Source organism: Delphinus delphis, chromosome 17, assembly GCF_949987515.2.
Source record: "Delphinus delphis chromosome 17, mDelDel1.2, whole genome shotgun sequence".
Taxonomy (NCBI): Eukaryota; Metazoa; Chordata; class Mammalia; order Artiodactyla; family Delphinidae; genus Delphinus; species Delphinus delphis.
In genome coordinates, this window is record NC_082699.1 from 8521668 (window position 1) to 8534769 (window position 13102).

Sequence of the window (13102 nt, forward strand, 5' to 3'; positions counted from 1 at the left end):
CGCTGGGTCCATGAGCCATGGCTGCTGGGCCTGCATGTCTGGAGCCTGTGCTCCCCAGCGGGAGAGGCCACAACAGTGAGAGGCCCGCGTACCGCAGAAAAAAAAAAAAAAAAAAAATCCCAGTTTGTTTTTTTTGCAGAAATTTACAACTTAGTTCTAAAATTCATATGCAAATGTAAGAGATACAGAATATCCAAAACATCTTCAAAAAGAACAAAGCAGGGGCTTCCCTGGTGGCGCAGTGGTTGGGAGTCCACCTGCTGATGCAGGGGACACGGGTTTGTGCCCCGGTCCCAGAAGATCCCACATGCCGCGGAGCGGCTGGGCCCGTGAGCCATGGCCGCTGAGCCTGCGCGTCTGGAGCCTGTGCTCCGCAACGGGAGAGGCCACAACAGTGAGAGGCCCGTGTAATGCAAAAAACAAAAACACACAAAAAAAGAACCAGACGGGCACACCCACGCACAAACCCTCCAAGGGCCCCCAGCGCACAGAGAATACAACCTGAGGGGCCCTGGTCCCGCCTGCCCGTGCCACCTCCCTCAGCACGCCCCTGCTCCTGTCCTTCCGATCAAGCCAAGGCTGATTCCCTGCATCACGGCCTTTGCCCCCCTTCTTCCCTCTGCCTGGACAGCTCCTTCCTTGACCTTGACATGTTTCAGCCACTTGTCACCTCCCTAGGGAGGCCTTTGCTGATCACCTTATTATCATAAGTGTTGCTGTGTCACTCTCAATCACACCACCTACAAACAAAAAATCATAATAACATGTTCTTTATTCCATGACCTTCTTTTCTCTAGAGCATGTATTATCATGTAAGATGTTCTCAGACATTTGTTTTTAACCCTTCTCATATTCTTTAAATATATATTTATTTATGAAGACTTTCAGGGGTTTGCTCAAACATCACCTCCTCGGTGAGATATTTTCCTTCCACCCTATCCAAAATTTCACCCCCCTCACACAGCCTATGGCTGTGCTCTTCTTTATTTTTGTCTCCTGACAAAGTATCCAGTAGCAAGCAAGCGACTTTCTTCTATGTCTCATGCACGGTCTTCTCCATTACAATGAAAACACCATGTGCTTTGCTGATGGCTGTGCCTGCGATGCCTACAATAGGCCTACCACAGAGCGGCCTTTCACTACAAAAAGCTTGAGTAAGAAACTTTTAAAATATCTTCCACTGGAATATAAGCTCCACAAGGACACAGACCTCGAGAGTGTTCTTCATGATAAATCCCAGGACCTAAAACAGAATGTGGCCCACAGAGGGTTTCCCAGCTACAGAAGGACGTGGAAAAGCTTCATGAATTGAGGAGCTGGAGGATGGAGAAAGTCCAATGAGAAAGGAGAAGGTAGTGGTTGAGAATCCGTCTGCCAATGCGGGGGACACAGGTTCGAGCCCTGGTCCGGGAAGATCCCACATGCCACGGAGCAACTAAGCCCGTGCACCACAACTACTGAGCCTGCGCTCTAGAGCCCGAGAGCCACTACTACTAAAGCCCTCGAGCCTAGAGCCCGTGCTCCACAACAAGAGAAGCCACTGCAATGAGAAGCCCGCGCAACCCAACGAACACCCAATGCAGCCAAAAGTAAATTAATTAATTAATTAAAAAAAAAAAAGAAAGAAAGGAGAAGGTGGGGAAGGCGCTGGGGAGAAGGTAAGGGGTAAGAAATGAGTCAGCTGACAGACACTACACAGAGAACAAAGTCCATCCCACTTTATATTTTAAAAGTCTCTTCTAAGCACACTTTGCAACCTCTAGTGATAAAATGAGGTTCTTAAACCTCTAAGGAGGCTGAAGTAAAAACTAGGTGGTGGGTCTAAATGGAACAAAATGAGGGTGATGGGAAATCAGTGACTAAAGTGTTATTCTTCATTTTCTTTTCAAAACCGGAGAGAAGCCAGATGGAGGGGGAGCAAAAAATGTTACTAAATTCATGATACAAAATAGCAATAATTAATTGTCTTATTTAAAACTGTATTTCTTGCTTGAATTTATGTATATGCATGAGAAATTGATTCTCTATACAAGTTAGAAAGGAAAAATAAAATGCAAACACTGGGTTTGAAAATCCAATTATACAGAGCATAAGGACATCAGAACAGTGTCCTAAGTAGCAAGGTTTCAGCATACCTTTGCTTTCCCGTATCGCGCTCCTGGACTCTGAGGGTACTTCTGAACCAGTTCTTCAAACGCATGCACTGCTTCCTCAATTTTTCCCTGTTAGGAAGAGGCAATTATATACATACAATAAATTCAAATGCATAATGTTATTCAATATAGTCATTTAATATTCACCAAGTAATTTTGTCAAAATTTCCTGGACTCCTTTCTGAGTTTAAGACAATTTTATCCTAAGATTCTAAATAATTAACTGCATTATGACAAACAGAAAACTAGAAATGAACATAAATACACTTTATTTTTTAAAAGGCAGACACCTGGCAGATGATGTACTAGAAATTGCACACACTACTATATATAAGATAGATAACTAATAAGAACCTGCTGTATAGCGCAGGGAACTCTACTCAATACTCTGTAATAGCCTCCATGGGAAAAGAATCTGAAAAGAAAAGAGTGGATACATGTATATGTATAGCTGATTCACTTCGCTGTGCACCTGAAACTAACACACCATTGTAAATCAACTCTACTCCAATAAAAATTTAAAAAAGAAAAACAGGGCTTCCCTGGTGGCGCAGTGGTTGAGAGTCCGCCTGCCGATGCAGGGGACGTGGGTTCGTGCCCTGGTCCGGGAAGATCCCACATGCCGCGGAGCGGCTGGGCCCGTGAGCCATGGCCGCTGAGCCTGCGCGTCTGGAGCATGTGCTCCGCAACGGGAGAGGCCACAACAGCGAGAGGCCCGCGTACCGCAAAAAAAAAAAAAAAAAGAAAAGAAAAACAAAGAAATTGCATTTTGTCTCTATATGTACAGTTCCCACACGCACTCTTAAAAAAGTTTAGGATTTCAGTTGGGGGAAGCATACTGCTAGCAGCTAGAATGCCTGGGGTCTGCAATGAGAAGGGCACTGTCGGCAGGGAATAAGCACGCAGGATGACAGGGCCACTTGGCCGCCAACGTTGTCACCCGTTGAACATGAGGGTTGATGCGGCTCACCGGGTTGCTGGGGCACCCCACTGCTTCCTTGTCATGTGACGCCCCCTCCCCCCAAAGCCCACGCGGGCGCTTAAGAAGCTGGTCCAAGCACCTGCGGTAGGTCTCTGACCACCACTGTGCAAGCGGAAATGGGGGATGTGTAACAGGTAAGCTTGCTGAGGGTCTTGGCATGGGGGTGAGGCACCCTCTCCCCTTCGCAGTCCATCCACAAGGAGGAACACACATCCCCTGGTGTCTAATGGAAGGCAGCAGGTCAGAATATTGGAACCGTGCGATGGAGATGGATTTTCTGAGTTGAACTTTACCACCACTTCAGCTGCCTATCAATCTGTAAACCCATTCATTCCGTGCTTAAATGCAAGCTCACCGTGGTTTGTACGTTGTCACCCTCACTGAGTGAGTTTTCCCAGCAACAGAGTTTACGCCTCAAACGTGGCTGGGCTCAGCAAACCATACATCACTACCTGATCATTACTGATACCTACTTCTCCACAACTTGACTAAATAGAGCCAGGCAATATTCATATTTTAAAGTTCCTTAAAATCATGGAAGAAGGAGGTTTCTTATTCCCTGTTACATGCCCATCAGCGGCGCTGAGGGTCTGGGAGACAGTATATGCACAGAGGAGTGGCCATGAGTGCAGGTTCCAGAGCCGGAGTGACTGGCTAGACCCTGGGCTCCACCACTTAGGAGGCGTGTGACTCCTGGCAACTTACTTACGACTTTGCCTTATATGCTTCATCTGTGACACGGGTACAATGAGGGTACCTGATCACTTTGTTGGGCGGCTGTGAAGGTCAAATCTGATAACATATATAAAATGCTTATAGCCGCTGCAGAGCGCATGGAAAGCAATGAAAAATGGTAGCTATTATGATTATTACTATCGTAGCGTGGGGAGGATGTGGGAGCCCACATGAGACAATAAAGCATGCCCCAGGTAAGTCTCTCATCTGATGGACAGGTTAATGCAAAGAGAATGAGGACTTGAAGGCTGAGATAAATCAAGTCAGGAACATATTCTCTAAGTTATATTTGTTGTCAGAAATCGTTGTGTCGCTATTTAAAATATGCTGTGTCTCTCACGATATTAACCCTTTTAAAGGCTTTATTTTTTGAGAGCAGTTTTAGGTTTGCAGCAAAATCGAGAGGAAAGTATAGAGATTTCTCACATACCTCCTACCCCTACACATGCACGGCCTCCCCCCATAATCAACATCGCTCAGCACAGTGGTACATTTGTTACGATTGATGAACCTACAATGCCACACTGAAATCACCCAAAGCCCCTAGTTTACGTTAGGGTTCACGCTTGGTGTTGTACTTTCTGTGGGTTTGGACAAATGTATAATGACACGTATCCACTGTCTCCATAGTTTTGCATTTTCCAGAAAGTCATATAGTTGGAATCATACAGTATATAGCCTATTCAGATTGGCTTCTTTCACTTAGTAATATGAATTTAAGCTTCCTCCCTATCTTTTCATGGCTTGAGAGATCATTTCTGTTCGGTGCTGAATCAGATTTCATTGTCTAGATGTACCCCGGTTTATCCATCCATTCATTTACTGAAGGACATCTTGGTTGCTTTCAGGTTTTGGCAATTATGAAAGCTGCTATGAACATCCGTGTGCAGGTTTTTGTGAGAACGTAAGTTTTCAACTCCTTTGGATAAATACCAAGGAGCAAGGTTTCTAGACTGTATGCTACGAGCATGCTTAGTTTTGTAAGAAACCCACCGAACTGTCTTCCGAAGCGGCTGTACTACTGTGCCTCCCACCAGCGGTGAGTGAGAGATTCCGAAGCGCCACACGCTCACCAGCATGTGGTGGCGTCAGTGTTCCAGATTCTGGGCTTTCTGATAGGTGTGTGGTGATATCCATTTTGTTTTAAATTGCATTTCATAACATAGGAGGTGGAGCATCTTTTCATATGCTTATCTGTCACCTGAATATCTTCTTGGGTGAGCTGTCCTTTAAGGTCTTTGGCCCATTTTTAAATTGGGTTGTTTTTCTTATCATTGAATTTTATGAGTTTTTTTGTATATTTTGGATAACAGTTTCTAAAACCACCGTTTTATTTCTTCCATGATTGATTGTAAGGGATGAAGAATTCAAGTTAAATATCCTTCTCCGTGTGACTTTCTTCTAACTAACCTGTATGAGTTTCCTGAGGCTGCTGTAACAAATGACCACGAACTCTGTGGCTTAAGAGAACAGAAATTCATTCGCACATGGTTCCGGAGAGCAGGAGTCCAAAATCAGTTTCACTGGGGCTGAAATCGAGATGTGGGCAGGGCCGTTCTTTCTCCAGAGGCTCTAGGGGAGAATCTGCGACAGCATTTCCTGACATCACCCCGATCTCCACTTTGTCTTCACGTTGCCTTCTCCTGTTTCGTCTGTATCAGATTTCCCTCTGCCTCTCTCTTATATGGAAACATGTGATTGAATTTTGGGCCCAACTGGATAACCCAGGATAATCCCCCATCTCAAGACCCTTAACTTAATCATATCTGCAAAGACCCTTTCTCCAAACACGGTAACATGTACAGGTTCCAGGGATTAGGACACAGAATATCTTTGGACGGATTACTTTTCGCCTATCACATGACTTACACAGCTTAAATCGCAAATATTGAGGCTATTTCTGTGAAAATCATGCTAAATGCACCATTTCCAGATTTAAACCATAGGATTAACAATATTCATAACAACTCTGCGAAAGTATTTTTTCCAGCTTAACACTCCCTTAGTTGGCCATCAAGGTTATAAAAATAATGGAATACATTGCCTCTGTCCTAGGCACCCTTTGGATCCCTTAACACACATGCGCTATGCCTTTCCTAAGGGACCATCAGTCCTGCCCTCACCTCAGCTGTCTGGCAAAGTTAATGTGTTTGCTTTTAGTCTGAAAAAACTTTCCCTTCCCCAGGTTCTTGCTGGAGAATATAGCTCCAGATACTATTACACAATTCTTCTTAAAAAACTCAACCCAGGATAGAGGGCTCAGAAGAACTGCCTGAAAATCATCTGTTCTTCAACACAGCTTACATTTTATCCTAGGACCAAGACAGTCCACTGGAGAGACATGTACTTGCCTCACCCCCCACCACCCCCGGCCCCTGTTCTGGCATGAGGTCAGCGGGTGCGCTGAAGGACATTAAGACACACCCCATGGAGGTCACGTAGAACCCGCGGGCGAGACATTAGGGAGGAGACCGTGCCATCCATCCCTAGGCCCTTTATGAAGATCTATGGCATAAGGTTCCTCTCTGGACTTGGTGCAGAACAGCTATTCTGAGGACTACTATCCGTCTGACAGTGTGATCTACACCTCTTCCTTGCTCTGCCCGCAGTTTACTTCTTTCCCAGCCCCGTTTAAAGCCTGTGGTGTGAACTTTCGTGTGTCGCACTTACTCTGACTTTATAAAGTTTTCCCTTCTTTCTCTCTTTTTCTCCACTTATAATACAATAATAAAAACTAATTCCAACAAATGAACAAATATTTCAGTGTATCATTTCAAATCCTTCTTCTGGAGCATAAGGAGGAGTTTTAAGCAATAAGTATTATTTTAAGAAATTGATGATTGGGCTTCCCTGGTGGCGCAGTGGTAGAGAGTCCGTCTGCTGATGCAGGGGACATGGGTTCGTGCCCCGGTCTGGGAAGATCTCACATGCCGCGGAGCGGCTGGGCCCGTGAGCCATGGCCTCTGGGCCTGCGTGTCCGGAGCCTGTGCTCCGCAACGGGAGAGGCCCATGTATCGCAAAAAATAATAAAAAAAAAATTGATGATTAAAATATGATCCATGCATTTATGCAGGAAAACTAAAGTGACCTCGTACTTTCATGTCACATAGTTTCTGAAACATGGGTGTGGCCTGAGACCAGGCCTCCTCTGACCATTGCTGCCTTATGGCCGTAGCAATCCCAGTATAGTCGGCTGCATTATTTGAAACTACCAGCTATAAAAACAACCCTAAAAAATTTAATTACGCTGATGACTCAGTCAATAACATGGCTCCCTGCTGTTTCAGAAGCAAGCATTGCCTCTGTGGGCCCTTCTTCCTCCTTTATCTACCCTGTTAAGACCCACGGTGCTCCTTGAAGGAAGCATCAAAATTTCTCCAGATAAGCGAGAACTGGAGAATACCCCATGGATTGTTCCAGCATGTTTATGCTTCACTGACTTATCTGCCCCTTGATAACTGAGCCCTTCTCTACTCTTCATTATAATTACATACAAATCCTTCTCTAAAGCTGTTCGTTTGTTCTTTATTCCTAAAGTCACCTGTGAAATAGGCATCCATTTTCATCAAGGGCATGTAGCATAGAGAAAGTGGAGAATGCCAAACAAGGTGATAGAAAAAGAAGATTCCTGCTTCGTTTCTGTTAAGAAATGCAAATTTTCATCAAAGAGTAGTGGCTGCATTTTATAAAGTCAAACAAGACAGACACAGAAATCATTCGATGTTAATTTAGTGAACAAAGACTTCGCTGCAATATTCTTTGGAGTTACTACCTTTGTATCAGCTGCTGACCAGGGTGAGCCAGGCTTTGGTTTGGGAACCGTGCCTAATGCTAGTTACAGACGTCACCATGCTTGTTGGGACTTTTCTAGTAAATATGGGGGGAAGCACATTCTCGTCCCACTTCAGTGCCTAACTCGGGTGTTTTTATTGTTGTCGCTTACCTATGACAGTCCCCTTATTCCTTTTTTTTTTTTTCAGCTAATGTCTACTGATTAAAAACCACATTACAGGAAAACTAATGAGTATTAGTTTAAAATGCAAGTATAAATTCAAGTACAGAGTAGAGAAAGAAATTTTCATGAGAAACAACTACAGGCAGACCTCAGAGATCTTGCAAGTTTGGGTCCAGACCACCACGATAAAGTGAATACCACAGCAGAGTGAGTCACATGAATGTTTTGGTTTTCAGTGCATATAAAAGTTATGTTTACATTATATTGTAGTCTATTAAGTGTGCAATAGCGTTATGTTTAGAAAACCAATGCACATACCTTATTGAAAAATACTTTATTGCTAAAAAATGCTAATCATCATCTGAGCCTTCAGCGAGTCCTAATCTTTTTGCCGGTGGAGGGCTTGAAATTATTTCGAGAATTACCAAAATGTGACAGGGAGACCCGAAGCGCGCAAATGCTGTTGGAAAAATGGCACCGGTAGACTTGCTTGATACAGGGCTGCCACAAACCCTCCATTTGTAAAGACCGCAATATCCGTGAAGCACGATAAAGTGAAGCACAATAAAATGAGGTGTGCCTGCAGATGATTCAGCGAAGGTGTCATTAGATACGTTATAATAAATATTTGGCCCAATCATGACATGAGTATGATGGAGTTAAGAGAACAGATAACTTCAATCTAGGGTTAACTGACTTTCCAAAAACTGTAATATCCAGAAACACACGCAAATAATATTTCAAATTAACTGATGACAAGGCAAAACTTCAGTCACCCTGGAAACTGGAGGTGCGTGAGGTTAACCCCAAGTGAGAAGAATCTTAAATCTAATATCATTTCACCTTAACAGTAACTATCCTAAGAGCATTGGACTAACCTATGTTTTCTTTTTGCATCGCGTTGCTTTAAAATGAAAACCCCTACTTGTATGGTACTTGCAGTACTGATGCTTCTTTTTTAATCTCTTATCTCATTGGAAAAGACCAAGTAGGAAGTAGGAAGAGCACGTATTAGTCTCATTTTTTAAAATAAGGAAACGGAGGCTCAGAATGACTAAGTGAGCTGCCCAAAGCCACCAAAGTAGACAGTGATGGGAGGGGCTGACACCCAAGTCGGCTGGCCTGACGGTAAAGTTCTATTTCTCTGTGGCCATTACAGCTGCCGTTTTTTCTTTTCATTTGATTCACTTCACATGGAATGCTGACGTGCCTGGGGAAAATCCACTCTATTCAAAGGTTGTTTCTCTTACAGTTTTTTTTTAAAACAAATCCAGAGTAATGGCTGAGTTTATTTAACAAAAAAACCATCGCATGTTCCTGCGAAAAGCAAAACAACCACCTACCCGTTTACGGAGTTTCTCTGCAGCATCGAGTTCAGCTTTAATAGTCTTATCAAATTTATTTAATAGTTTAGGCTTCTTTTTCTTCACTGAAAGAGAAAAAGAGGCTTTAAATTTTTATTTTACGTTTTTGTCTAGAAATAGTTCTTGAGAATAGTGATTTATGAAAGTAGTAAGAAACCTAGCATCGGTCCTGAGCCTATAACTGGAGAACCAAGCACAGTCCTGGCTCAGCTCCCCACACGGCTCTCCCAACCCCCAGGATGACCCAGTCCGTAACTGCCAAACCACAGGGAGACGGTCAGGGCCCTTTTTCTCAGATGCTCGAAGGTGTTCTTGGGAGACTGGGTGCATTCTGGTATCCTGAAACTCTCAGGATAGAGACCTAATTTCTGGAATGAAAATGGTAGGTATGATTTCTAAACTCTTAGGATCAACTCCTTGGCTAAACCCAAAAGGCTGCTTACAACTGTCTCTGAACACACCCACAGTGTTTCCCGATCAGATAAAAGTAGGAAATTACTCTCAAGGGAGCAGGATTTCTTAGTCTAGGACTCAAGACCCTTCCATTGCATCCTGGGCCTAAATTCCAGCATATTCCATACTTTAGCCAGACGGGACCACCCCTCGCTCCCCAAATAAGCTTCCTGCCATTTCTGAGGCTACTTTCTCCAAGTAAAATGGCTTATTCCTTGTCAGCTGAAAATACGCCCCTCCTTCAACAACCAGCTGAAAACCACACTCACTCCACGTATCACTCACAGAAGTGCTCTGTTTTCTCTCTCTATCACACGACTGAAATCTTCAGCACCATGTATATGACTTTTTTTTTTTTTCTGTGGTTCTTCCCCCTAATATATGGGACTTTTATGTACTTATCTTGGTCCCTTTTCAAATCATAAGTCCCTGCAGAGTGGCACCGCGTCTTTGACGCAACCTGAATTTCCTCCTGCTGACTCACCCTGAAGTCATGACCAGCAGGGGAGGGTTGGGGCCTTCGGGGTGGACCCAGAGCAGGTAATCCTGTCTCAGGGCTCAGAGCATGACCAGGTGTGACCCTGAAGGGTAAGCCGGATGTTCCAGGTAGAGAGAAATGAGAACAGTCAGAGGAGAACTTCCTTAATGCTCTGACATTAAACCAACACATTCAGTTCCTTGTGCTCTGTCCCCAGGTGCAGGAGGAGGGGTTCTCCCTCCTAAGGTCACTCCCCCCTGCCCCACAGGCCCGCACTCTGCTGCCTCCGTAGGCCTCCTCACTCTGGCTTTCCTCTGAGCCCCTGTCCACGTTTCATAGCGCTGAAGTCTCCACCATCCTAAAGCCAGCAAACCAACCAACCAGGACGAACCTCAGCCTCCCCACCCCCACTCGCCATCCTCTCCCCCCTCCCCTCCCTCGTGGCTCCCTTCCCACCACAGTGCTTTGTCCTCACCCACCACGGAGGCAAAAGGGAGTCGTCCACAAGGAAGGAGCCTCAGTGGTTAAGAGTCAGATGGTAGGGGCCTGAGTCCCAGCTCTGTCCTGTCCCAGATCTGTGACCTAAGTCAAGCTGGTGGTAGACTTTTCCGACTCTCACTTCCCTAATCTATAACATGGGGTAGCGTTCTTGAGAATTAAATAATATTGCATGTGGGCAACCAGCACAGTGATCAACATACAGTAAGTGCTCTGTATCTGAGAGCTAATAATGCGTGTGGCCATCTCTGCAAGTCCCCCTGTTCCTTTTTCTCCCATCCAACCTGGCCCCCCTGCAGCACCGGACACGGCGGACTCCTCCCTCCTTCCTGAAGGGGTCCCTCGCTTTAACTTCTGTGTTGCCCGCTCTCCTGGTTTTCCTCCTGTCCCCCCAGCATGCTGTGCTCATCAGGGTCAGTCTTCAGCCTCTAAAGGGCTTCCACGGTTTAATTTCCAAACTGAGCTCCATGTTAACTAGTTACTTTTCTCCTGAAATACAAAAATCATAAATCCAAGTGCCTACACAGAGGCTTCAAGCTCAGATCCAAAGTGAAATTTGCTACTGCTCACAAATCTGTTCTGTCTCGGATTTGCCCTATTTCAGAGGATGGCGCTGTATTCATCTGTTTCCAAATAACAAACCTGGTCAGTCTGTGACCAGAGTAAAGAAGAAGGAACGTGAGGAATTATCCGAAGACTGAAAGTAATCGCTACTATTTTTTTTAGCACTCACTGTGTGCCGGTCTCCAGGCCATATCTCCTTTTATTCCCTCAACCTCTTGGACATGGGGAACTTAACTTCACAGATGTGGCCACTGAGGTTTCAAAGGGGTCAGTCCCTTGACACCTCCCCTATGGCCGTTAGCATGGCTGATGCCATCTTGGGCCTGACAGTTCCTCCTGTCCTTCCATTGACACTACCCAGGACTGTACTGTGCAGTGAATCACTTCTCTGTTGTCAGGGGCTTTAGAGTTAAGAGATATTGTTTCATCATCATTAGGACCAGGTGGCCTCTATGCTCTGTTAGTCTCCAAACAATGATGGAGACCTTTGCTGGCGTATTCCAGGCGCCCACAAGACTAGTTACCCACTCATAAATCTTGACTTAGGAATACACGCCGTATTTCCAAGCACCCCATACCCCAGGTTAACTACCAAATTGTCCCAGTGGCCATAGCCTCTGCGAATGCTTCCAGATCATTTTCTGCCCAATCCCACCCTGTGAGTAAGTTACCCTGTAATAAGTTGATCCACTGATTACACGGGGCTTCCTGCCTCGTTGTTCGGTCTCAAGATGCCTTCTCAGTTCAGTGGGCACTTTTTGTTCCGTCCGTCCTCCGACACCTCCCCTCTCCCATCTACATTTCCCACCTGAATGGTTTCCCAAAACAGGGAAGTTTCCTGAGTATCTTAGCCTCCTGCCTCTCCCCACAGGGGAGGTGGTGTGACTTATCTGATCACTGAGTTAGGGGGAAGCAACAAGCTTGTGTAGCTCAGTCCCACCCCTTCCCTTCCCCCAGGACGTGTACCACTCATGCGCTGAGCGGGTGCCACATCCTGCAGGGAGGGGTCCCCACCCACATGGCGGAACTAGGGCTGCTCTCCACAGCCTGGAGTGGGCGGGTATGTCCAATTCTCGGGTTCAAGATTATGAAACCTATTATTCCTGCTCATTTAAGTCCCATTCTTCAATTTGACTTTTATCAGTAATAAAGCTGACACTTGGATCACTTTTTTCATTTCATTCCTTGTATATAATATAGTTTCAATGTTTATGGGAGTAGAGTTGATTTACAATGTTGTGTTAGTTTCAGGTGTACAGCTAATGATTCAGTTATACATATACATATATCCATTCTTTTTCAGATTCTTTCCCACATAGGCCATTACAGAGTATTGAGTAGAGTTCCCTGTGCCAAACAGTAGGTCCTTATTATATATCTAGTTTATATATAGCAGTGTGTATGTGTCAATCCCAATCTCCCAATTTATCCCTTCACCCCTTCCCCCTTGGTAACCATAAGTTTGTTTTCTACATCTGTGACTCTACTTCTGTTTTGTAAATAAGTTCATTTGTACCCTAGTTTTAGATTCCACATATAAGTGATACCATATGACATTTGTCTTTCTGCGTCTGACTTGCTTCACTCAGTATGACAATCTCTAGTTCCATCCATTTGCTGCAAATGGAATTATTTTGTTCTTTTTTATGGCTGAGTAATATTCCATCGTATATAACTCCTAGGCATATACCTGGAGAAAACCATAATTCGAAAAGATACATGCACCCCAATGTTCATTGCAGCACTATTTACAACAGCCAGGACATGGAAGCAACCTAAATGTCCATTGACAGAGGAATGATAAAGAAGATGTGGTACATATATCATTCCTTATAAATTTTTAAAAATTGGTATTCTCTTTTATTTATTCCATTTTTCTCTTCTCCTCCCCCCAAGATCCAAGACCCCCTATTGTTGAAA

The 13102-nt window shown here is 44.6% G+C and overlaps 1 protein-coding gene across 3 annotated transcripts in view; it reads right to left on the minus strand.

Moving 5' to 3' along the window:
• The window catches only part of ASPH (aspartate beta-hydroxylase), a 205764-nt gene that overhangs the window by 56754 nt on the left and 135908 nt on the right, over positions 1 to 13102 (minus strand). For all 3 annotated transcript variants that reach the window (XM_059994695.1, XM_059994693.1, XM_059994694.1), the window contains 2 exons: positions 9169 to 9254; positions 2136 to 2222 (listed from right to left, as the gene is read on the minus strand). In XM_059994695.1, coding sequence (XP_059850678.1) covers positions 2136 to 2222; positions 9169 to 9254 — 173 coding nt within the window. The remainder of the gene's footprint in view (positions 1 to 2135; positions 2223 to 9168; positions 9255 to 13102) is intronic.